This window comes from Pelophylax lessonae (assembly GCF_965119305.1).
Source record: "Pelophylax lessonae genome assembly, chromosome: 5".
Classification (NCBI taxonomy): domain Eukaryota; kingdom Metazoa; phylum Chordata; class Amphibia; order Anura; family Ranidae; genus Pelophylax; species Pelophylax lessonae.
In genome coordinates this window covers 361,611,583-361,635,620 of record NC_138772.1, presented here as the reverse complement: position 1 = coordinate 361,635,620, position 24,038 = coordinate 361,611,583, and the positions used below count along the sequence as shown (strand labels likewise).

At 43.5% G+C, this 24,038-nt stretch overlaps 1 protein-coding gene across 2 annotated transcripts in view; it reads right to left on the bottom strand.

The window, feature by feature from the left end:
• MBP (myelin basic protein) overlaps window positions 1–24,038 on the bottom strand; it is a 226,728-nt gene that overhangs the window by 143,620 nt on the left and 59,070 nt on the right. For both annotated transcript variants that reach the window (XM_082259263.1, XM_082259264.1), the window contains exon 2: window positions 13,411–13,498. In XM_082259263.1, coding sequence (XP_082115389.1) covers window positions 13,411–13,498 — 88 coding nt within the window. The remainder of the gene's footprint in view (window positions 1–13,410; window positions 13,499–24,038) is intronic.

Here is a 24,038-nt window from a genome sequence, read left to right as displayed (position 1 = left end):
AGAGAATGATAACTAAATACTATGACACTAGTGGGAGGGAAACATCTCTGGTGCAATGTTAGAGAGAAAAAAAAAAAAAACAGGTGAAGAATAAGAAAGGTAGAAGGGACAAGAGTCAGGAGGTGAAAAAGTGAAAAGAGGAGGTAACAGAAATCGCAGCACTGTCTCCCCCCCCCCCCCCCCCCATAAAAGTATACAGGGAGCAAAATTGACCAGCCACTATGGAGGTTAGGAACCAAGATCATAGGGTACAACCCCAGAATTTGCAGGAAAATCTATAAGGGGTCGGTGTAGTTTGGTGGAGGGTAAAAACTGGGCAAAAGACCACATATTGTGTATGTGTTTGTATATACAGTGGCAAAATTAATTATTTGATTCCCTGCAGATTTAGTAAGTTTGCCCACTTACAAATAAATGAAGGTTCTAGAATTGTTATCATAGGTGTATGTTAAATGAGAGAGACAGAATATCAACAACAAATTGTCAGGGACAAAGATTATAGACCAGCACAAGGCTAAAATGGGCTACAAGACCATCAGCAAAAAGCTTGGGGAGGAGACAACTGTTGGAGCAGTTATTTACAAATGGAAGAAATCCAAAAGAACCATCAATCGCCCTTGGTCTGGAGCTCCATGCAAGTTTTCACCTCATGGGGCAAGAATGATCATGAGAAAAATTAAAACTACACAGGAGGAGCTTGTGAATGATCTCAAGGCATTTGGGACCACAGTCACCAAACAAACCATTGGTAACACAATACGCCACCATGGATTGGAATCCTGCAGTGCCCGCAAGTTCTCTCACCTCAAGAGGGCAAATGTACAGACCTGTCTGTTTGCCAATGAACATCAAATTGAGTCAGAGAAGTATTGGGAGAAAGTGCTGTGATCAGATGAGACCAAAATTAAGCTCTTTGAAATTAACTTGACTCACCGTGTTTGGAGGAAAGAAGAAAAATGACTTTGACCTTAAGAACACCATCCCTACAGTCAAGCACTGAGGTGAAAATTATGCTTTGGGGCGGCTTCTCTGCTAAAGGTACAGGCCAACTTTGCTGCATTGAGGGGCCAATGGAATGTATTGAAAAATCTTGGATGAGAACCTTCTTCCCTCAGCCAGAAAACTGAAGATGGGTCGTGGATGGGTCTTTCAGCATGACAATGACCCAAAACATACCACAAAGGCAACAAATGAGTGGCTCAAGAACAAACACATTAAGGTCATGGAGTGGCCTACCCATTCTCCAGACCTTAATAATTATAGAAAATATATGGAGGGAGCTGAAACTTTGAGTTGCCAAGCAACAGACAAGAAACCTTAGGATTTAGAGAAGATCTGTAAAAAAGAGTGGGCCAAAATCCCTCCCGAGATGTGTGCAAACCTGGTAATCAACAACAAGAAACATCTTACCCCTGTGCTTGCCAACAAGGGTTTTTCTACTAAGTACTAAGTCGTGTTTTGCTTGGGGATGAACTACTTATTTTACTCACTGAACTGCAACTCAATTTATAACATTTGTAATGTGTTTTTTTTCTGGATTTCTGGTTGATATTCTATCTCTATCATTTAAAGACACCTATGATAACAATTATAGACCCTTCATTCACATTCACTCACACACACACACACAGCGGGTAAAACGCATCACCTGGGTAAATATATTTCTAAAGGTGCTATTGACATAAAATATTCACCACATTTTGGTAACAACCCATTTAATCCATACGTACAAAGAAACAAAAATAAATAAATACGTTCAGAAATTAAGTTATGTGTATTAAAATGGAATGACACAGGGAAACAGTATTGAAAGCCAAAACACCAACTGAAATATATTATTAATTAGAAAGCAATCCTGCCCCTTGTCAGTGCAAATTAATATGAGCTGGTTGAGTCTCAACTGATGGCCTATAAAAAGGTGTCTCATTACCAAGGTGTCACACAAGAAACATCTCATGGTGAGTAAAAGCAAAGGGCTCTCTCAAGACCTTCACAACCTTATTGTTGCAAAACACAGTGATGGCATTGGTTACAGAAGGATTTCTAAACTGCTGAATTCTCCAGTGAGCGCTGTTAGGGCTATAATCTGGAAGTGGAAAGATCATCATTTTACCATAAACCGGCCATGGCAAGGTGCTCCTTGCAAGATTTCTGACAGAGGAGTGAAAAGAATTATCCGAAGAGTTGTCCAAGAGCCAAGGACCACTCGTGGAGAGCTCCAGAAAGACCTGGAATAAGCAGGTACAATTGTTTCAAAGAAAACAATAAGTAATGCACTCAGCCACCATGGCCTGCATGCATGCTCACAACGCAAGACTCCATTGCTGAAGAAAAAGCATGTTGAAATTTGTTTAACCACTTGCCACCCGTCAGTGCCGCCTCAGTGCCACCTATCAGTGCCCATCAGTGTGGCATATTAGTACCTCCTCACCAGTGCCACTTCATCAGTGCCCATAAGTGCCACCTCATCAGTGCCCATAAGTGCCACCTCATCAGCGCACATCAGTGAAGGAGAAAAATTGATTTGTTTTCAAAATTTACTCACAGAAAATAAAAACTTTTTTTTTTTTCAAAATGTTCTGTCTTTTTTCTTTTTGTAAGAAATAAAAACCCAGAGGTGATTAAATACCACCAAAAGAAAGCTCTATTTGTGTGGAAAAAAATGATAAAAATGTCATATGGGTACAGTGTAGCATGACCGCACAATTGTCATTCAAAGTGTGACAGCTCTGAAAGCTGAAAATTGGCCTGGGCAGGAAGGGGGTGAAAGTGCACTGTAGGCAAGTGGTTAAAGTTTGCTGCTCAACATTTAGCCTGTGAAATATTGGGAGAATATAGTCTGCTCAGATGAGACCAAAATTGAACTCTTTGGATTCCATAATACACACCATGTTTAGAGGTCAAATGGCACTGCACATCACCCCAAAGACACCTTAACAGTGGCATACAGTTCTGGCAAACTTCAGATCATTAAAGGAAGGATGAATGGAAAAATGCACCAAGACATTCTTGATTAAAAATCTGCTGGCATCTACCAGGATGATGAAGATGAAACAAGGGTTGACATTTCAGCGAGACAATGATTCCAAACCCAAAGCTAAGGAAACTCTCAATTGGTTTAAAAAAAAGAAAATAAAGCTGCTGGAATGGCCCACCCAGCCAATCACCTGACTTGAATCCTAAAGAAAATCTATAGAAAGCACTAAAGATAAGATTTTCTTTCACTTCTCACAAGGACAAATAGAGAGGTTTAACCTCCCTAACAGGAACACAATAAAAACCAGGCGGTGTTCTAATCCCTCTCCGCTCCATCTAAAGCGAATAAGTGTTTGCCCTCAGTTATAATTGAAAGTAGAACTATAGGCATTTTTTCCTTTTTGGATAGAGTAAGGAAAGGTTATAACCTGTTACTGTCAATTTTCTTTTGCCATCTATGTCCTACTGTGAAGATTTCACTTTCAGTCCCGGTTCACATTTCTGCGATGCGGGAATGCTGCGAATATACAGCGTGTTCCCGCATCGCATCCGTATCCCTGGCAGTTCACACTGCCATATGCGATATGCTGGGGGTGTCAATTAAAAGTTAACAACCCAGATCATATCGCAGTGCGATCAGTGCAAATCCTGTGCGTGTTGAGTGTGATTGCTGTGCGAATTCAGCCATACAAACTTTATGGCTGAATTTGCACCGCACAGAGATCTCATGTAATTTTAGGAGCAGTGCGCTCCGAATTACATGCAATCTCTGTGATCGCAGAAATGTGAACCGGCACTGTCTGTCTGTCCCATAGCCAAAACAGGAAAATAAGGAATCTACACCCGCCCCCCATGGGAAGATTTCCCCTCTTTTACTATTCTGAGCCACCACAATTTGGGATTTTCTTTTACTTTTAATGATAATGGTAAACAGGACATATAGTTAATCTCCATAACAAGGGCAGAGGTAGCAATAAAACTGACAGATGTTCTAATACATCTCCACTTGGTCTAAAACTAAAAGAAAAAGTTTTGCCTTTAGTATACTTTAGGACCTTCAGATATACTTTAAGTTCTACAAGCTTCTCTCCTTTGGTGAATACATATTTTTTTAATGCTGTGCTTCCAGGCACGTTCTCACTTTACAGTGTGCAGGAATCACTATATAATAAAAATGTCCACTGCTTTTCTTTTCTTACAAGGAACTGCCATTTTAATTTGTTTAGAGACCTGGCACGGTCTTCCAAGTCCGATTTTAAGTCAAACTAAAGACAGAAATTGATAGCAGTCAGATTGACACCGTTACTTCCACTTTCAAACTCAATTTGCATTTTTCGGTTACATTGTTGTGCAAGATGTCTAAATATGATTGTGCAGACCAATGGGCACACAGTCTCTGCAATACAAATCTGTATGTGGAAATGAGCTCTGAGGATTGTGGCTTTTGATCAGCTCTGTCAGCACATATTTACTGCAGTAGGTCTGGAAGAAGCTGTATTATCTTGAGAGAGACTATGTAAAAACATTTTCAAGCACATATAATCCCTGTAACTGCTACATCTGCAGGAAAGCGTGTTCTTTTGAAAAACAACAGAATTACTAGCTGCATAATCAAGTGAAAATAAATGGAAGCCTAAAAATTAAAACGAATGTAGCCACTACATGTAAGAACTGGTAAGCTGCAATATATTTAAGTATAACAAAAGGCAAAACTTTTTATTATGTGTTTTGCAGAGTGAGGAGATTAGAATCCCTGTCAGTTTTTATTGCTGTCTGTGTTACTGTTAGGGAGATTTGTCCCCTCTATTTGCCCTGTTTACCATTATCATTGAAAGAGAAAGTAAAAGAAAATCCTACATTTTGAGTTGTCCCCAGAAAAGTAACAGAGGGGAAATCTTCCAATCGGGACACTAATTTACCGGGATTTCCTCTCACTTCCTGTTTTTTTGGTTATAGGACAGGAAGTGAAGGTAACTCTCTCTAATGGGACGAAGAGGGAAAAAACTGAATTTTTGTAAAATCTTACCGTAAAATTCCTTTCTCTGAGTCCTCTGACAGTCGCCGCCCACTCATACACCAATGGGTATTGACCTCTTATCCACAGGAGCAAGCTAGGCATAAGACTTGTTAAAACAAAGCAATTTACATAGACATACCTGTAGGGGGCTGTCCCTTTGGTCCAATACCCCCCTGCCATCAGCCTTCCCAACTCAGTTTGATTGCAAGCAGTTAAGAGTCCATAAAACCCCAAAAGAGGGGCGGGGGCGGCGACTGTCAGAGGACTCAGAGAAAGGAATTTTACGGTAAGATTTTACAAAAAAATTCAACGTCCTCTGACAGTCGCCGCCCACTCATACAGTCTTCACCAATGGGATGTCCCAAAGCAGTGTAGACATGAGGGGTGGGAAGCGCAACCGTCACAAAGGCAACTCAGCACCCATGTCAGAGAAAGGAACCTTACCTGAACGGAAAGGTAAACCCTCTGGCTAACAAAAAAGCTCAACTGGAGCAACAACCCAGGAAAGCAAATAAACAAGGGGAAAACAACCCCAACAGTCAGGGACCGGCAAAGTCAGGGCCTCCTCAAGGCACTGCCGCACACAGAACTTTGTGGCCAAAGGAGGCATCTGCTGATGCCAGAACATCAAGTTTGTAAAGTTTGGAGAAGGTGTGCACGGACGACCAAGTCGCAGCCTTGCACACCTGGGCCACCGAAGCCTGATGCCGGAAAGCCCACGACGCGCTCACCACCCTGGTAGAGTGCGCCTTGACAGGGAAGGGCGGAACCAGATCCTTAATCGAATAGGCCTGTACAATCGTCTGTCTGATCCATCTTGAAATGGTTGCCACAGATGCAGCCGTACCCTTCCGAGGTCCCTCAGGAAGGACAAAAAGAGAATCCGACTTCCTAAAGGATTCAGTGGACAACAGGTAAACCCTGATCGCCCGGACAACATCCAAGGAATGTAAGGCAAACTCCTTAGGATGCTTAGGATTTGCACACAGGGAAGGCAAAACAATATCCTCATTAAGGTGAAAATCAGAAACCACCTTAGGAAGAAAAGATTGGTTAGGTCTCAAGACCACCTTATCCCTATGAACCACCAGGTAAGGGGAGCGGCAAGACAGGGCCGCCAACTCAGACACTCTGTGGGCAGAAGTGATCGCCACCAGAAAGGCCACCTTTCGTGACAGCAGAGGCAAAGAAATTTCCCTGATGTTTTCAAAGGGAGGACGTTGCAAAACGGACAGAACCAAGTTCAAGTCCCAAGGAGGTAAAGGCGCCCTCAGAGGAGCCAAATGACGCACTCCTTGAACAAAGGTGCGTATCAAAGAGTTACGACGCCAAGGGGCGCTGGAAAAGGATAGCCAGTGCAGATAACTGGCCCTTAATCGTGGTCAACGCAAGGCGCTGGTCCACACCAGTTTGCAGGAAGGCCAACACCCTCGCCACCGAAAAGGAGCGAGGAGGGATGCCCCTGGATTTACACCAGGCAAAATAAGCCTTCCAGGTACGGTAATAGATCTTACCGGACGAGGCCTTCCTAGCCTTGAGCAGGGTAGGAATGACCTCCGATGAGAGGCCCCTGTCTCTCAGGACATGGCTTTCAACAGCCATGCCGTTAAAGCCAGCGACTGTAAAGCAGGATGGAAGACCGGCCCCTGAGACAGCAGATCGTCCCGTAATGGGAGCCACCATGGAGACTCGACAACCAGTTGTATGATGTCAGCCTACCAAGACCGGCGCGGCCAGTCCGGGCCACCAGAATCACCAACTTCGGTTCCGGGATCAACCTGCGAAGGAACCTGGACAACAACTGAAAGGGGGGAAAGGCATAAATCAGGCGATACTGATGCCAAGGCACCACCAGCGCATCCGAGGCATCTGCCAGAGGATCGCACGTTCTTGCCACGAACCTTCCCACCTTGTTGTTTACCCGAGATGCGAACAGATCCACATCTGGGGTTCCCCATCTCGCACACAGCATCTGAAACTCCTCCGGGTGTAGGGACCATTCTCCCTGGTCCAGGGTCTGGCGGCTCAGAAAATCGGCCTGCCAGTTCTCCACACCTGGAATGTGAACTGCCGAAATCGCCGGGACGTGCGTCTCGGCCCAAGACAAAATGTTGGTCACTTCTTGTGACGCCCGGCCACTCCTGGTGCCCCCTTGGTGATTGATGTAAGCCACCGCACTGGCGTTGTCCGTCTGCACCCACACAGGGCGGCCCCGAAGTTGATTCGACCAATGGAGCAAGCACAGTCTGATCGCTCGCAGTTCCAATACGTTGATCGGTAGGGAGGATTCCTCCTCCGACCAAGTGCCCTGGGCAGACAGAATGGACAGAACGCAACCCCAGCCCGACAGGCTGGCATCCGTAGTGATCACCGTCCACAATAACTGGCGGAAGGACTTGCCTTCCGTCAGAGTCGGGGACTGGAGCCACCAGAGAAGACCCTCCCTGACGTGGCGACTCAGAGATATTCTCCTCTCCAAGGACTGAGGATGCCTGTCCCCTCTGGCTAGGATCTCTGCTTAAAGAGATTGCGTGTGGAACTGTGCAAATGGAATTGCCTCGACGGCTGACACCATCAACCCCAGGGACCGCATGCAGGCCCGGAGTGACGAGTGACGAGGAATCTGCATCCCGGAGGGACCTGACCTCGTCCTGCAGAGTCCGGAGCTTGTCCTCCGGCAGAAGACCCTTTGCTTGGGCAGAGTCCAGGACCATTCCCAGGTAAGGGAGATGAACAGAAGGGGAAAAGGTCGACTTCTGAACGTTGATGGTCCACCCGAACTCCTGGAGCGTCTGAACGGTAGTTGACAGATCGCGCAATAGGCTTGGGCTGGCGCTCGATCTTAACAGGAGATCGTCCAGATATCCCAAGATCGCAATCCCCTGCAACAGGGCCAAAACAGGAGCCAGCACCTTGGTGAACACCCTTGGAGCCGAAGCGAGACCGAAAGGTAACGCCACAAACTGATAGTGATCCTCCGTGATTGCGAATCGGAGGAACCTCTGATGAGCCTTGAAAATGGGGATGTGTAAATACGCATCCTTGAGGTCGATGGAAGCCAGGAAATCTCCCGGACTTAAAGAGGCCACCACCGAACGGAGGGATTCCATGCGGAACTCCTGAACCCGCACAAAGCGGTTCAGAGCTTTCAAGTCCAGAATCGGACGTACCTTGCCCTCCTTGCTGGGCACAGTGAACAGATTGGAGTAAAAACCCAGATGAGGCACCGGGACGTTCACCCCTTGGGCGAGGAGATCCTGAACCGCCCGATGAAGATCGTGCAACCGATCTGGGGTCAAATGAAGATTTGAGGGAAAGAATCTGTCCGCAGGCCGCGAAAGGAATTCAATCTTGTATCCTGATCGAATGATTTCCTGAACCCACCTGTCCGGAACTCGGAGCAGCCAAGGTTCTAGGAAACCGCGCAGACGTCCCCCCACCCCTGTAACGGGTGAGGGCGTCCCTTCAGGTGGAGGCGGAAGGACCCGTCGGGCTGGCGTGGTTGGATTTTTGCTTGCCCGCCCAGGGCTTCCTCTGACCACCCTGGCCTTTAAAGGGTTTCCCATTGTCCTGTGCCTTAAAGGCACGAAAGGACCCCTGATTTGGTTTAAAGGAAGGCCCCCGCTTACCGCGGAAAAAACTTACCCTTGGGATTCTGGGGCAGCAGAGTGCTCTTACCCCCAGTGACCCCTTTAACCAACTCGTCCAGGGATTCCCCAAAAAGACGGTCCCCCGCATAAGGGATATCAGATACCGTCTTCCTGGAAGCCTGGTCAGCCGACCAGCTCTTCAGCCACATCAAACGACGGAGCAGCACCGTGACACCAGACAGCCATGCTGCTAGAGGAGTCTCATCCAAGGCCGCGTCACACAGGTACAAAACCGCCAGACGCATCTGCTCCACCATTTCCACAGTAGCTGGAGGGGCGGAATCCCCCTCCAGAGTGCGTTTGAGCACCTGGGCCCAATCAGCCACAGCCTGAGAGACCATAAAAGAGGCGAAGATGGGCTTCAGTAAGGAAACCGCCACCATATACGCGTGGCGAGTAAGAGATTCCACCCGCCTATCCGTAGGGTCCCTGAACACCGGAGAATCCTTCGAGGGCATGAGAGTGGCCTTGTTTAACCTGGACACCGTGTGATCCACTTTAGGGGACACGGTCCATCGCAAATCCGTAGGAGACGCGAAAGGGTAACGGAACTGAAACCGTTTTGGTACCACAAAAGGGCGCTATAAATTACGCTTCGTTCTTTCACTGTTTCGTGAAACTCAGCGGGACAAGGAAACACCTGTGCCGCCTTTTTGGGTTCTGCGAGTCCCAAAGGAAGACTGCTTACCCGGTGGGTTAGGCTCATCCTCTAAATGTAGTGTCTCTTTAACCACTTAAGCCCCGGAAGATTTTACCCCCTTCCTGACCAGGGCCTATTTTGCGATTCGGCACTGCGTGACTTTAACAGACAATTGCGCGGTCGTGCGGCGTTGTACATAAACAAAATTGATGTCCTTTTTTTCCCACAAACAGAGCTTTCTTTTGGTGGTATTTGATCACCTGTGCGATTTTTTGATAATGCGCTATAAACAAAAAAAGAGCGTCAATTTTGCAAAAATAACAATACTTTTCACATTTTTTTATATGAAATTCCCCCCAAAAAAATGTAAAAATGAAACTTTTTTAACATTTTCAGCCGATTTGTTTTATGCTACATATGTTTGGTAAAAAAAAAAAAAAAAAAAAAAAAATTGCAAAAAGCGTATTTTGATTGGTTTGCGCAAAAGTTATCACGTTTACTAACAAAGGGAAAGATTTTTGTCATTTTTGTTGTTTTTTTTTTTTTAACGAGTAATGGCGGCGATCTGCGATTTTTTTGCGGGACTGTGACATTGCGGCGGATAGATGGGACCCTTGACTGACATTTTTGACACTTTTGGGGTTACCAGTGACATTACTGCAGTAATCAGTGCTATAGATATGCACTGTTACTGTAAAAATGACACTGGCAGTGAAGGAGTTGCCACACACAAGATGGCGCCCGAAGGCGCCAAAAACACTACATAGAGAGCTGCAGAAAGTGCCCACAGTGAGACCAGAGCAGCTGCCCATACCCAAAATGGCGGACCCGCGGTTTTTCGCACCGCAACGGTCCGCACCGCCATGTCTTCACCCCCAAACACACTGATAAAGTGGACAGGGATAGGGACCCCCACAGACCCCCCCCCCCCACGGCGATACATGCGCCAAGAGGCCACCACAGGGACCGGGAGGGATGCGAGCCCCGGACACAGACATGAGGGGAGAGCACAGGCATCAGCAGACTGTCATCCCCAAAAAGAGGCCCCACACAGAAGTTAGTTACTTACCGCTCCATATGGCATGGGCGCCTCAATATCGCGGGAACCCCCCACCCCAGACGGCGGGGGGGCCGACAGCCGAAATAGGATGCGTCGCACGATCAAAACCGCATGTTGAGGCATCCCGGCGAGGTAGCCACCTCGCAGGCTGTTGCCCCTGAGGACAGGGGCAGGTCGTTTGCTAGGCCAGGGCGCACGCATAGCCCGCTAAACGCTCGATGGCGGGCTAGGATTCCATAAGATCCTCTGTCCTGGATTACCATGACAACCAGTCCGATTCCCAGCTCCTTAAATGCTGTAGTCTTCCGAAGATCCGACTAACTAAGCGCAGACAAATAAAAGCTAGTAGTGCAAAGAAAACACTTTTGCAGAAAATAAAAATAATAGAACAGAAGAAAGGCTGAGGCATGTAGCCCCAGCACAAGTCTTATGCCTAGCTTGCTCCTGTGGATAGGAGGTCAATACCCATTGGTGAAGACTGTATGAGTGGGCGGCGACTGTCAGAGGACATAAGAGAAAATAAACTTAACAGTGCTAATAACCATGCTGTCAGGATCGGTCCCTGTGTACACTGAAGTGCTGTCATGAGTCTGCCACCTAAGGGTTAACCTAGCGCAGACTAATTTCAGTAATTGGCAACAGGCTGCCTTATTTAAACACCTCAGCAGCACTGTGTCTTTGCTGTCTGATCTGCAGCTTCTCCTGTGTTCCTGAACCTGAAACCTGTTCTATCCAGTTTGATTCCTGTTTGACCTCCTGGGTGGTCCCTCACCTGGCTCATCTGCTGCGCACCCTGACCTCGGCTTGTTTGTGACCACTCTTCTGCCTTATCATTGTCTGTTTATCTGCCAGCGGATCTGGACCTGTTCACCTCCTGGCAGGGCAGCCCAGAGGACCGCGACCTGGTGCTATACACGTAGCAAAATCCATCCTCACCATCAGAGGCTCTGGTGAAAACTGGTTGGCACTTAGATTCTGCACCTCGGGTTAGCCTGCGTCTACTGCCTGGGTGACTCGTTTGTGCTCCATCCCTCGATGAGCTAGAGGCTACCCTCTGCACGTCAGGTTCACCTCCATAATCCTGACACATGCCTTACTCTAGCCAAAAAAAAAAAAAAAATATATATAAAAAGTTTTGCCTATAGTTCTACTTTAAATGCTTTGGTTTAATTCTGCTTTAAGTAAAAAACAATGCATTATAAGCTGTTCTAATTTAACATTCTTTGTTTTCCAAATTAAAGCTATTTAGTTAGAAAACCTAAAGAGTCAAGTGAATTTATAATTATGTGAACATTGCCTTATTATTTACAGGCAATTGTATAGAACTGAAGATTGTACACAGCGCCACGCATACTTTCACATTAGTCCCTACCCTCAAGCTTACAATCTAAGGTCCCTATCTTACATACATACACCAATAAACCTAGCAGCAATGTATTTGATGTATGGAAGGAGAGACACACATGCAAACTCAAAGCCAGGATTGGAACGAATAAACGTACTGTAGTAAGGCAGATGTTCTAATTGATAAGCCACTTGGCCTCAATTGTTTTTTTTTTTTTTTTAATAAAAAATTTTTTTTTAACATGGCTTTTTTTTTTTTTTTTTTTGTACTTCTAAATCTGATGTGACTGATTTAAAGGCATCTGTGCCAAACGATCTTCCACAAAGGAATTTTAGAAACATAACTATCAAAGAATGACCCTGAAATTAATGCTAAATCATTTTCCCTAACCTCCAACTTTAAACCTCAACTATTCTCAAACCCCAATATTTACCCCATCTCTCAATGTAACCCCTTAACGCTGATCCTTTACACATGTTGTAAAAAGAGAGCTCTTACTATGAATCTGACTCCTGCCAACTGCATTCCAAAGGCAGAAGTGTGTAATAAATCAATCAGCTCAGTGCACAATTGTATGTCTATCAATTTGATGTATTTGGAAAAACCATAGATGCTTTTTTTCTGCATCCAGTGCCTTTGCATACTTTCCCCCTATCCTTAACAGTATAACAATCATAATCCCAAAGCCAACATTACTTTTGCTCCACAAAATGTAACAACATAAAACTATACTAACAAAAGGAATTGTGCCAAACTACAATCTACTCATTGATTAGCACTGAAAATCACAGATTCACATGGCTTTGCTTGGATCCTTCTTAGCCCTTAGGGCCCATTCACACAACATGCAGTGCAGTGTTTTTTTACTGCATCTAAAACGCATGGAAAGCAGGTTACATGGGTTTCAAATGGGACAGTTCACACCAGTGCAGTGCATTCCCATGCGTTTCAGTTGCCGAAAAAAAAGTACAACATGCTGCTCGGTAAAAAGCATACATTGAAAACAGGAAAAAAACAAAAGCATCTGGAATACACTTAGAAATGCAACAAAAAAACATGCATACAGAAATGCGTCCGTAACAGATCTGGAGAACGTTTTTGTGATGTGAATGGACATTCAGTCTGTCCCAGAGCAGTTGGCTAATGAGCAGGTCTGAAACTCACAGTCCTCAGCTATTCCTGAAAGCGGATGCATAAAGGAAAGCTTTGAACTTGCCTTTTAGCAAATGAGATTTGACAATGTTGTCCTAATTATATGACCAAACAGCCGCAGAGGCATGGTGTGTAATAGCCAGATTTCACCTTTTTTATTTAATGGAATTTGAATAAAATATAGCTGCAGATACTTTGTTCTGGATTAATGTCCATTGCATTCTGCCCTTTGTTTTTTGTTTTTTTAACAAAGCCAGTATGTTGGATTTATTCCACTGCGAGAAACACACCTAAAAAAACGTTTTAATTGGTCAATCCTTAGTGTTTTTTTTTTATATTTCAGGCAAGATTTGTCTGACAGCAAAATGCCAAGTAGAAATGATCATTTTTTTCTGAATGAATCCTGTAGCTTACAATACTATTTCTTCAGTTTAATGCAATGCCAGATGGAACTTGCTACAGCAAGGAAGAGAAAAAGCCTCCCACAAATGTTACATTAGTATTTTTTTACAGCTTATCTCCAGTTCTATAATGGCTACAAGTTGCTTCTTGTTTGTGACCGATACATACCAAACACTTCATTATCCTCACATTCCTGGGCTGGTTCTGTTGCTTGACTCACAGGCTTTTGTTCTTCAACTACAAGATGTTCAACATTCTGAAATAAAAATGTATAATATATGATTTTTAATATTGTATAAGGGGGAAAAAAAAAATAAAAAAAGTAAATGAAAAAAAAAAAAAAAAAAAACAGGACGTTTCCTTGATTGGATGATTAAAGAGAAAAACACAGCATCAATTAATTTATTAAAGTGTATGTCAAGGCAAAAAACTCTTGGGGGAATTTGATAAGGCTGCTGCACCACTTTTCTGGCAATAATTGCTCCTGTTATTGTTGTACCTAATTTAGGAAAACATCTGCGACAGTGACTTGTGCATCAAATTCAGGAAGCTCTAATTTCACACTGTGGTGCAATGCCCTCGCCAAATTCGAAATAAAGTATTGACCGTTTGTATTTTTACGAAAGTGGAGCGAATTAGAACCAACTGTAAAATGAAAAAACCTGCAGTATTCAGACAAATATAATTAGGCATAGTTTGGGGTATGCTCACTTGGGTACTTGAATGTGCAAGGGACTGGCTTTAAAACCTTATATTCGTGAGAGCCATCATTGTATATTCAGGTAATCAGCAGTAATGAAAAATTGCAAAGCTAGCGTGATTTTTTTTTTGTGTGTTTCCAGTATGTATGACTGTAGGTGTAAGCCTGCTAAACCTTTTATTTTCCAAAAAAGTACTGTTAAGGCTCTTTCACACGGCCGCTCCGTATGTCCGTATATCACCCCATCCGTTTGCGGGTGATATACGGACATAATGCATGTCAATGGGATTGCGGATGACCATCCGCTGACATCCGATTTGTGTCCTTTCAGTTCTGTTCCATTTTTTGGAACGGAACAGAACCTTATTTTTCTTCCGTTAAAAAAACGGAACGGATGCAAAATCGGATGTCAGCGGTGTCATCCGCAATCCCCATAGACATACATTTCCGTATATCATCCGCAAACGGATGGGATGATATGCGGACATACGGAGCGGATGACACAAGTGTCATCCGTGTCCGTGAAAAAAAAAGAAAAAAGTGCCGCAGCGGAAGAAGAAATCGGAGCGGCCGTGTGAAAGAGCCCTTATTGTTTGAGGCACAGTTCACACTGGTGGGACACACTCCGACTTTGAGAGCACATGTTGCATTACGTGTATTAATCAATGGTTCCCTATGAGAGCCATGTTAACTGGTCCTAAACAATTTGGTCCAGTACCTGCACAACTTTGGTCCGTTTTCAGCCCATTCAATATCATTGGGAGCAGATCATAATCTTAACTGATCCAACTTGTGGCATGCGACTTGTGCCCTGAGGACCTTTAAGGGAAACCACACACCAAGAAAAAAAAACGCATGCCCCCCTCCAAATCCATACCAGACCCTTACCTGAGCATGCAGCTCGGCAGGTCAGGAAAGGTTAGGGGGGACGAGCGCCCCCCTTCCCAAAGCATCTTGTCCCTATGTTGATGGGGACAAGGGTCACTTCCCAACAACTGTGGGCAGTGGTTGTGGGGGGTCTACGGGCAAGGGGCTTATTGGAATCTGGAAGCCCCGTTAAACAAAGGGGGAGGGCCCCAGCTCCCAGCCCCCTATATGAATGAGAATGGGGTATCCCTGCCCATTCACTCTAACTTTGACAAATCCTTTATTAAAATGAAGAATGTCCCCCGTTGTAGCTCCAACGAGTCTTCTTCCTCGAGTCTTCTCCCTCCAGTAATGCGTTATTTCTCCGGTCTTCTCCCTTCCCTGCTATCATCTCCGTCGCCGACCCGGTCGTCCTCTGTTGCTGGCTCCTGCTGTTGTGTCATCTCTGATGTCTGCCAGTTCTTATATAGCCATGGGGCATGGCAATCCAGTGACGTCATCATGAGACTCCAGTGACATCACCAGATGGCTATGCCCCAATGGCTATATAAGAACTGGCAGACATCAAAATGGGGACAAGGTGCATTGGTGTGGAGGGGACGCAGAGCCCCCCTGCCCCAAAGAACCAACCCCCCCCCCCCCATGTTGAGGGCATGTAGCCTGGTATCATCCAGGAGGGGGCTGCATGCTCATATAAGGGTCTGGTATGTATTGGGGGGCCACGCTGTTTTTTTTTCTTTTTTAATTTGACGTGGGGTTCCCTCTCCAGATTCAACCAGACTCAAAGAGCCTAGTAAGGTTGGATCAAAGTCAGATCCCGTTCATTGTTGTCGCAGTCAGATCAGAAGTCGGATCAGAAGTCGTCCGACTTCTGTGTCGGAGCAGTATGAACTCGGCCTAAAACAAATGTTAAAACTCCTAGCATGTTTATGTTATCACTTGAAAAACGTTGAAAACATGTTCATCTCCATCAACTGAAACACTAAGGGCGCTTTCACACTGATCAGCTGCAAAAATTTGATTTTATCATGTTTGCGGTGCAGTTTTTAAAGGACACGTGACTCAAACTGCACCAAAAACGCATCGCGGATGCGTTTTTGACACGTTTTTCATTGCTTTCAAAGGGAAGGTGTGTTTTTGGTGTCTGTTTTCCTCAGTTAGCCCTGTGTGTTTTTGTAATGTGTGTTTTGAAGTGCAACAAAAAGGTGCATTTCCTAGCTGCGTTTGGGCTGCCATTAAGATAATGGCACCACAAGCACACGTTTCTTCAGGTTTCCAGAATGTGAAAGTGTTAATGGGGGCTAAGTCATGATCAAGTAAAAAAAAAAAATAAATAAATCAGTGGAATACAGTACGGTAGCCACATTTTTTTTTTCTAGGGTTCTGAATATGTAGTCCAGTAAGTTATTTGTTTGAAATGTAATTTATGGAGCCTTAAAATAATAAAATGCAATACAGAAAAAAAAAGTCATAAACAAATATGGAACTGAAACACATGAAGGTTATAATGTGTGGCAGCTGCTTCAACTATGACGGCACAGTGGGTTTTCTTTTTCTTTTTTTAATACAAATTCTTTCTATTCACTGTATAAAAACACCTACTTCACCTATATTACAATATAAGAAAATAGGAAATTCTTCAAATTAGGATTTTAATGAACTGTAAACTGTAACTTAAGAAGTTTCTTCCATAACTTTTTGAAATTTTCTCCAATAGCAAGTTTAGACCACCAGTTGTCCTCAAGTATATGTGCAATGGTTGTAAAAGCAGTGTGCCAAATTCGAATACAAGTTCTAGACACGTACATTCATTTGGCACATTTATGCAGTCTGTAATATAGCAAACCTTTTCTTTACTACTCTGACCAGATATACTGTAAATCCACTCTACCATGCTTTGTTTTAGTCCTGGGACATAACACACGATTTGGGATGATTCTCCATTCAAACAATCTCTGCTTGCTGCAGGCAGCCACTGCTGTCCCAGGCTTTGTCATCAGCATCTTATCAACAGATTTAGATTAGACCTGCCTGCTGCAGCCTGACATTATCTTCCCTATAGCTCTCCAACAGGGTCTGTACAATCTGCTTTATAAAAATGATGGAAAGGACGCGGTAAAATATAAATGTACTATTTTGAAGTTCAACAGTTCCATGAAACATAAAGAACCTGCAATCCCATACCTTCCAGGGCACATAGTAAATTCCAGGGTAGTGCAGAAAAACCTAGTCTGTTTCAATGTTGGTTACATCACTGTCCCTGAAATGGTGCGCAATAAAAAGGGTGCCCAAACACAAAATCAATAGACTTTTTTGCTTTATTTTCACCTGCTGATCTGGTCTGTAAAGCCTCGTACACACGCAATGATTGTTGGCTGTGAATTTATGGCCAACGTCCGATCGGCCGATTTTCGGCTTGTTAGTATGATGCTTCCGACAACCGACTCCAACTTTTCGGCCGAACAAAATCTGGTGTGCAGGCTATAACATTTTTGTTGGCTGTAAAAACAACGGGCGATTTTCCGTCAGTCAGTACAGATTTCGGCAGACAAAAATCAGATGAGCAAGACTGGGCATGCTCAGAGAAGAAAAAGCACAGGGAAAGTAAACCAGCACATGACATCACTTCTGAAGTTGGTTGTTGTTGGCCCAGAAAATTAGTGTGCAGTCTAGAGCACATTTCAACCAACACAATAACCCTGGACAAAAGCCGGCCGATCGGTCGGCCGATAATCGTTGCGTGTGTACGAGGCTTAAGTCTGCTATTTTTCAGCTTCCTTTACCAGACTTTCCAAAAAAAAAAAAAATGGCAGCAAGAGGGTTAAAGTGCAGCTAAACCCCCCTTCTTTACAGCCAATGAAGCTGCCATCTTAGCCTCTGCTTGATCTGGAGTTGCCATTTCACTTATGACAACAGCTATTTATTGGCTTGACAGTTCAGTTAAGAGCAGAAGCAGCTGTGACAGTTATTCACAGCATGCTTTGAATGCAACGATTTTGGGAAAAAGTTACATCAATGGGCTTAGTTCTAAGTGGTTGTAAAGGCAGAATGAAAGGTGGGGGGGGGGGGGGGGGCAAGCAATTTCCTCTTCCCTCCCCTATGGGACCATGGCAGACCAAAGAAATTTCTAGTAATAAAGGCCAATTTGAATATTTAAATGTAATTGGGTGGTTGTGTGTTACATGTCATTCAGCAGTTTTGTTATGAACTGTCAAATATTTGAAATGACGCCATCAGCAGTTAGTCAGGGGATGAAGACAGAAGAAGCAACATCCTTCCGCCCCACCCTCCCTTATCACGGATCTGATTATGTGGCATTTGTCCTTTTCCCTTGAAAGTGGATTGTAGGTTGGCATTCTGTATTGGATAACTTGAGCTTTAATAGCTGATTTATAGATGTATGTATATGTTGTGGTACTCTGGTTATATCTATTGCTATGGTATGTACGTAAAATGCAGTTAAAATAGTTTTGTTATGCTTATATATAATTACATTTTATTGCCTATAATAAAGGGCTGTGGCCATTTTCAATCCAAAATGTTTTGATGTCCGTTTCATTATTGTTACATGTACCTTATTTGATTGTTCTGCCTTTAGTCCCAGGTTTTTTAACTTACTGCATACATAGTTCACCCTGCAGACACCCCCAGCAGCCAATGGGAAGAAAGCAGGGGCAGGGCCAAGTCCCGCTCTGTGTGTCTTATGCACACTCAGAACGGGACATGGGAGTGAGCATGCACGCTTCCTAAATTGAGCCTTTACTATTACTTTAATACATTGATAAAAAAATGATGTTCTTTAGCAAGGAACATGCATTCCAAATTCTACAAAATTAATGTGTGCAGTAAATTGCCTCCAGCATTGTTCCGGTTTCTTCTTGCTGGAGGCTGCCATTTTACTGAAGCCCATGAGCCGTCAGCAAATCGATTTCTACAGGTTTGACACAGTGCAGAAAAACAAAAAGCAACTGAGCATGTGCAGAGCAGGGTGAGAGTGTATTACAAGATATTTAAGAAGTATATACACTTTTTTTTTTTTTTTTTTTTTTTATGTTTTACATAGCTATACCTGCAAAAGGGGCAAGCCAGAAATTATCTAGTAGGACTTATTTTAGGACTAAAATTCCACTTTTTAGACAAACCATTTAATAATATTCATTTATGTAAAACCTTTATCCCAAAAAGATAAAAAATGTTGCTGTCTACAGTGGAACTGAAGTTCTGCTGTAAAACAGCAAGCAGGCATATCTCTTTTGCAACAAAATGCCCCTACCTACCATCACACACAGGACTTTCTGGACTCTTTCCCCAGAGCGGTCGTGCAGGGTGTTAGATGTTTTTATGTGCATCTCATACATACGTGCTGTTTTATTAAGGCAAAACCTGTGTTTTTTAAGCAGATATTGCGGCGCTACTATATTAAAGTGACAGAGTGCAAAAAATACATATGAATCTGTGTGGTAAAACTAAAATCATAAAGTGACAAAGTGCAATGGTAAAAGTGCTTACGAGACCAATATTATAAACAATTGGGATTAACTACAACTGTAAATATATAAACAGTGCCTATAAACACCTATGTGAAAACAGTCTCTGTGCATAAAGGAAGAAGCTCCCAAAGTGCAGAAAATTCTTCTTCTATAAATGTCTCCACATTAATCGATATGTGCACCTCCACCCATAGATGAAAAAGGAGGGGGCTTACCAGACGGATAGGACCTGATAGAGCGTATACTCTCCATGTCACAAATGCAGATTGATTTAATCAACGATCACGGTAACAGCAATACCAAAATGTATCCAATGTATTCAGTATCCAATGGACATCTCCAGCAAGTGTATCATCATATCATACCACATAGATCGAATATATCATCCTCAAGGAAAGAGAAGACTCGACATAGTGTTTACCCATGTAAAAGGAATTTAATTATAAAGATAGAAGCACTTACATGTGTCCAAAGAAAATAACGCTTATAAATAATACATAGAACATCCGAAATCGCAGCAACAATTGTAATTGACCCAATGCGGCGTTTCATCTCATAGGACATCCTCCTGGGTGTGACACTGTGCTGAGCGCAGACTGAAAGCCAGACTTTCTTGTCCAACATCAGTGCCTGACCTCACAAATGCACTTTTCGAAGAATGGTCAAACATTCCCATAGACACACTCCTAAACCTTGTGAACAGCCTTCCCAGAAGAGTTGAAGCTGTTATAGCTACAAAGAATGGGCCAACTCAATATTGAACCCTACAGATTAAGACTGGGACGCCGATAAAGTTCATGTGCGTGTAAAGGCAGGTGTCCAATTACTTTTGGCAATATAGTGCATGTTAGAATAGGAAATAAAGAAGGGATTGGGTAAAAAATAAAAACATCCATTTCATGTTTGTTCTATTGCCTTACTTTACCAATTTATTTAGGTACATACATACCCACTAAGTTAACTTGCACAGTGACAGTGTCAGTCTAGATTGAAAAGTATAATTAATAAAGCAGCAAAATAATTCACCAGCAGGAGGAGCCAGTTCTTTATTGTTGCTGCAGACTGGCACAATCACTAGAACAATCTCGATAATTACTTTGTGCAGAGCTTTAACCTTACATAATGCTAATATACTCATACACAATCCAGCCCATGGCTCTCTGCATCCATTTTACATGTCACTGCACTGCTATTGGTTTAGAATTGGCTACAACACAAGCTTCTATACTCCAAATAAATTTATACTCACATTTTTTACACAACACCATGTATTTTCTTTGCTTTTCTGCTGTAAAATTGTCACTTTCATCTACTATTTTAAAATCCTGTCAGTAAACACTTACCCTGACAGTTATGAATTCCAAACAAAGTCCTTAGATAGTAATGGATGAGGATTGGGAAAAGTGATAATGAAGGATTTGTCACTTCAAATCGTTAGAATGTTTGACTGATTACTAAACAAAACAGATGGCACCCTAGGTTGTAAGCTTCTATGTTTTTGCTAATCTTGCCTACCACAATATGTAAGTATATATATATATATATATATATATATACATACACATACACACAGTACAGACCAAAAGTTTGGACACACCTTCTCATTCAAAGAGTTTTCTTTATTTTCATGACTATGAAATTGTAGAGTCTCACTTCAAGAGGTAGTCACCTGAAATGGTTTTCACTTCACAGGTTGCCCTGTCAGGTTTAATAAGTGTGATTTCTTGCCTTATAAATGGGGTTGGGACCATCAGTTGTGTTGTGCAGAAGTCAGGTGGATACACAGCTGATAGTCCTACTGAATAGACAGTTAGAATTTGTATTATGGCAAGAAAAAAGCAGCTAAGTACAGGAAAACGAGTGGTCATCGTTACTTTAAGAAATGAAGGTCAGTCAGTCCGAAAAATTGGGAAAACTTTGAAAAAGTGTCCCCAAGTGCAGTCACAAAAACCATCAAGCGCTACAAAGAAACTGGCTCACATGCGGACCGCCCCAGGAAAGGAAGACCAAGAGTCACCTCTGCTGCGGAGGATAAGTTCATCCGAGTCACCAGCCTCAGAAATCGCAGGTTAACAGCAGCTCAGATTAGAGACCAGGTCAATGGCACACGGAGTTCTAGCAGCAGACACATCTCTAGAGCAACTGTTAAGAGGAGACTGTGTGAATCAGGCCTTCATGGTAGAATATCTGCTAGTAAACCACTGCTAAAGAAAGGCAACAAGCAGAAGAGACTTGTTTGGGCTAAAGAACACAAGGAATGGACATTAGACCAGTGGAAATCTGTGCTTTTGTCTGATGAGTCCAAATTTGAGATCTTTGGTTCCAACCACCGTGTCTTTGTGCGACGCAGAAAAGGTGAATCGATGGACTCTACGTGCCTGGTTCCCACCGTGAAGCATGGAGGAGGAGGTGTGATGGTGTGGGGGTGCTTTGCTGGTGACACTGTTGGGGATTTATTCAAAATTGAAGGCATACGAACCAGCATGGCTACCACAGCATCTTGCAGCGGCATGCTATTCCATCTGGTTTGCGTTTAGTTGGACCATCATTTATTTTTCAACAGGACAATGACCCCAAACACACCTCCAGGCTGTGTAAAGGCTATTTGACCAAAGAAGGAGAGTGATGGGTCCTGCGCCAGATGACCTGGCCTCCAGTCACCGGGCCTGAACCCAATCGAGATGATTTGGGGTGAGCTGGACCGCAGAGTGGAGCAAAAGGGCCAACAAGTGCTAAGCATCTCTGGGAACTCCTTCAAGACTGTTGGAAGACCATTTCAGGTGACTACCTCTTGAAGTTTGACTCTACAATTTTCATAGTCATGAAAATAAAGAAAACTCTTTGAATGAGAAGGTGTGTCCAAACTTTTGGTCTGTACTGTATATGTATATATGTATATATATATATATATATATATATATATATACACATTGCGGTTTGCAAGTGGTTTACTGGCATGAGCCATAACCCTGTTTTTTTTTCTTTAGCCAGCGGCTGGCTGTCACGAAAGGGATCTGAGCGGCTCATTTGTCTCTGGATCACTTATGAAAGCGGCGGGGGGGGGGGGGGGGATATTGGGGGGTGACGTTTCTAAGGCTTACTGTTTTCATTAGCGGGTCTGACAAATGAGTGAATAAAAAGACACACACTGACCTAGGTCAGTGAATCAGCGCTCACTGGACCATTTTGGAGGGGACCACATGACCAGTGGTACCACAGATGAATCACCTATATAAAAAAAAAAAAAAAAAAATTTAAAAATATAAATGGATAAATAATTAAATTAAATTGGGTAACAATGAAAATATTGAGAATATTGCAGGGCAAACAAGATACAAGAACCTCAAGTGTGTAGGAGTCCTAATCAATCATGCGATGATCCCGGATGGATCCTTGCTGATGAAAGAGTACAAAAAGTCCAAATCAGGGTACTGGGGTGAAGATTGGACAGGCAGCTCCTCAAGAGGTAGGGATACCCTCCAAACATGTAACAGAGAAAAGAAACAAGGGCGCCAAGTCATAAAGGTTGATGAACAGCTGTGTAATTTAATGTAGTAACTTACATGTTAAAAACAGGTATTCCAATGAAACAGCATGCATGGTGTAAAAAGACAGTCCCCACAGTAGATCCGATGGAAGATGCAAATAAAGGACAGTCACATCTGGGTCCTGTGTGGCGGGTCCTGTGTAGTGGTGAAGGAAGTCCTGAATACCGGCAATGCCGGGTGATGCTGCAAATGGCGTGGGCTCCCTGGCTGGGCAGCCTCACCGCTGTCTGCCGTACAGCAGGAAGGTCAGTGCAATTGTTTCTCAGGATTATAAATACTTTCTATGGTGGAGGGGTGGGCTTGTCTGATGGAGGAGGTCCTCCAAAACGACGTTGCAGCCCGCCCTCCACTCTCGGTTCAGTGTACGTTCCTGTCGGCTTCCGTGGAGGAACCGACAGACTTGTCCTTCTATTTCCGGTTCCGGGTTATTACCTTCCTGCTGTACGGCAGACAGCGGTGAGGCTGCCCAGCCAGGGAGCCCACGCCATTTGCAGCATCACCCGGCATTGCCGGTATTCAGGACTTCCTTCACCACTACACAGGACCCGCCACACAGGACCCAGATGTGACTGTCCTTTATTTGCATCTTCCATAAGATCTACTGTGGGGACTGTCTTTTTACACCATGCATGCTGTTTCATTGGAATACCTGTTTTTAACGTGTAAGTTACTACATTAAATTACACAGCTGTTCATCTACCTTTATGACTTGGCGCCCTTGTTTCTTTTCTCTGGGTCTGACAAATGATCCGACTATCCGGCTGGTCACAAAGGCTACCAGAGACCAGACCATCTCTGATCTCCTCTATAGCCTTGGAGGACCGGAGCGACGTCACTTCCTATCTACAACGGAAGTAAACATTTTTTTTTTCTTTTTCTAAAGCAAACTATCGAGATCTTATGCTTGTAAAGGTAAAGAAGAGATTTTTTTTTTTTTTTTACCCTAGACCTTTCCATAAAGAGGACCTGTCATCCTTATTTCTATTACAAGGATTGTTTACATTCCTTGTAGTAGGAATAAAAGTGATCAAATAAAAAAAATTAAAGGACAGTGTAAAAATATATATATATTAACCACTTCTGGACCGAGCCCATTTCTGACACATGTTGTTTACAAGTTAAAATCTGTATATTTCTTGCTAGAAAATTACTTAGAACCCCCAAACATTATATATATATATATATATATAT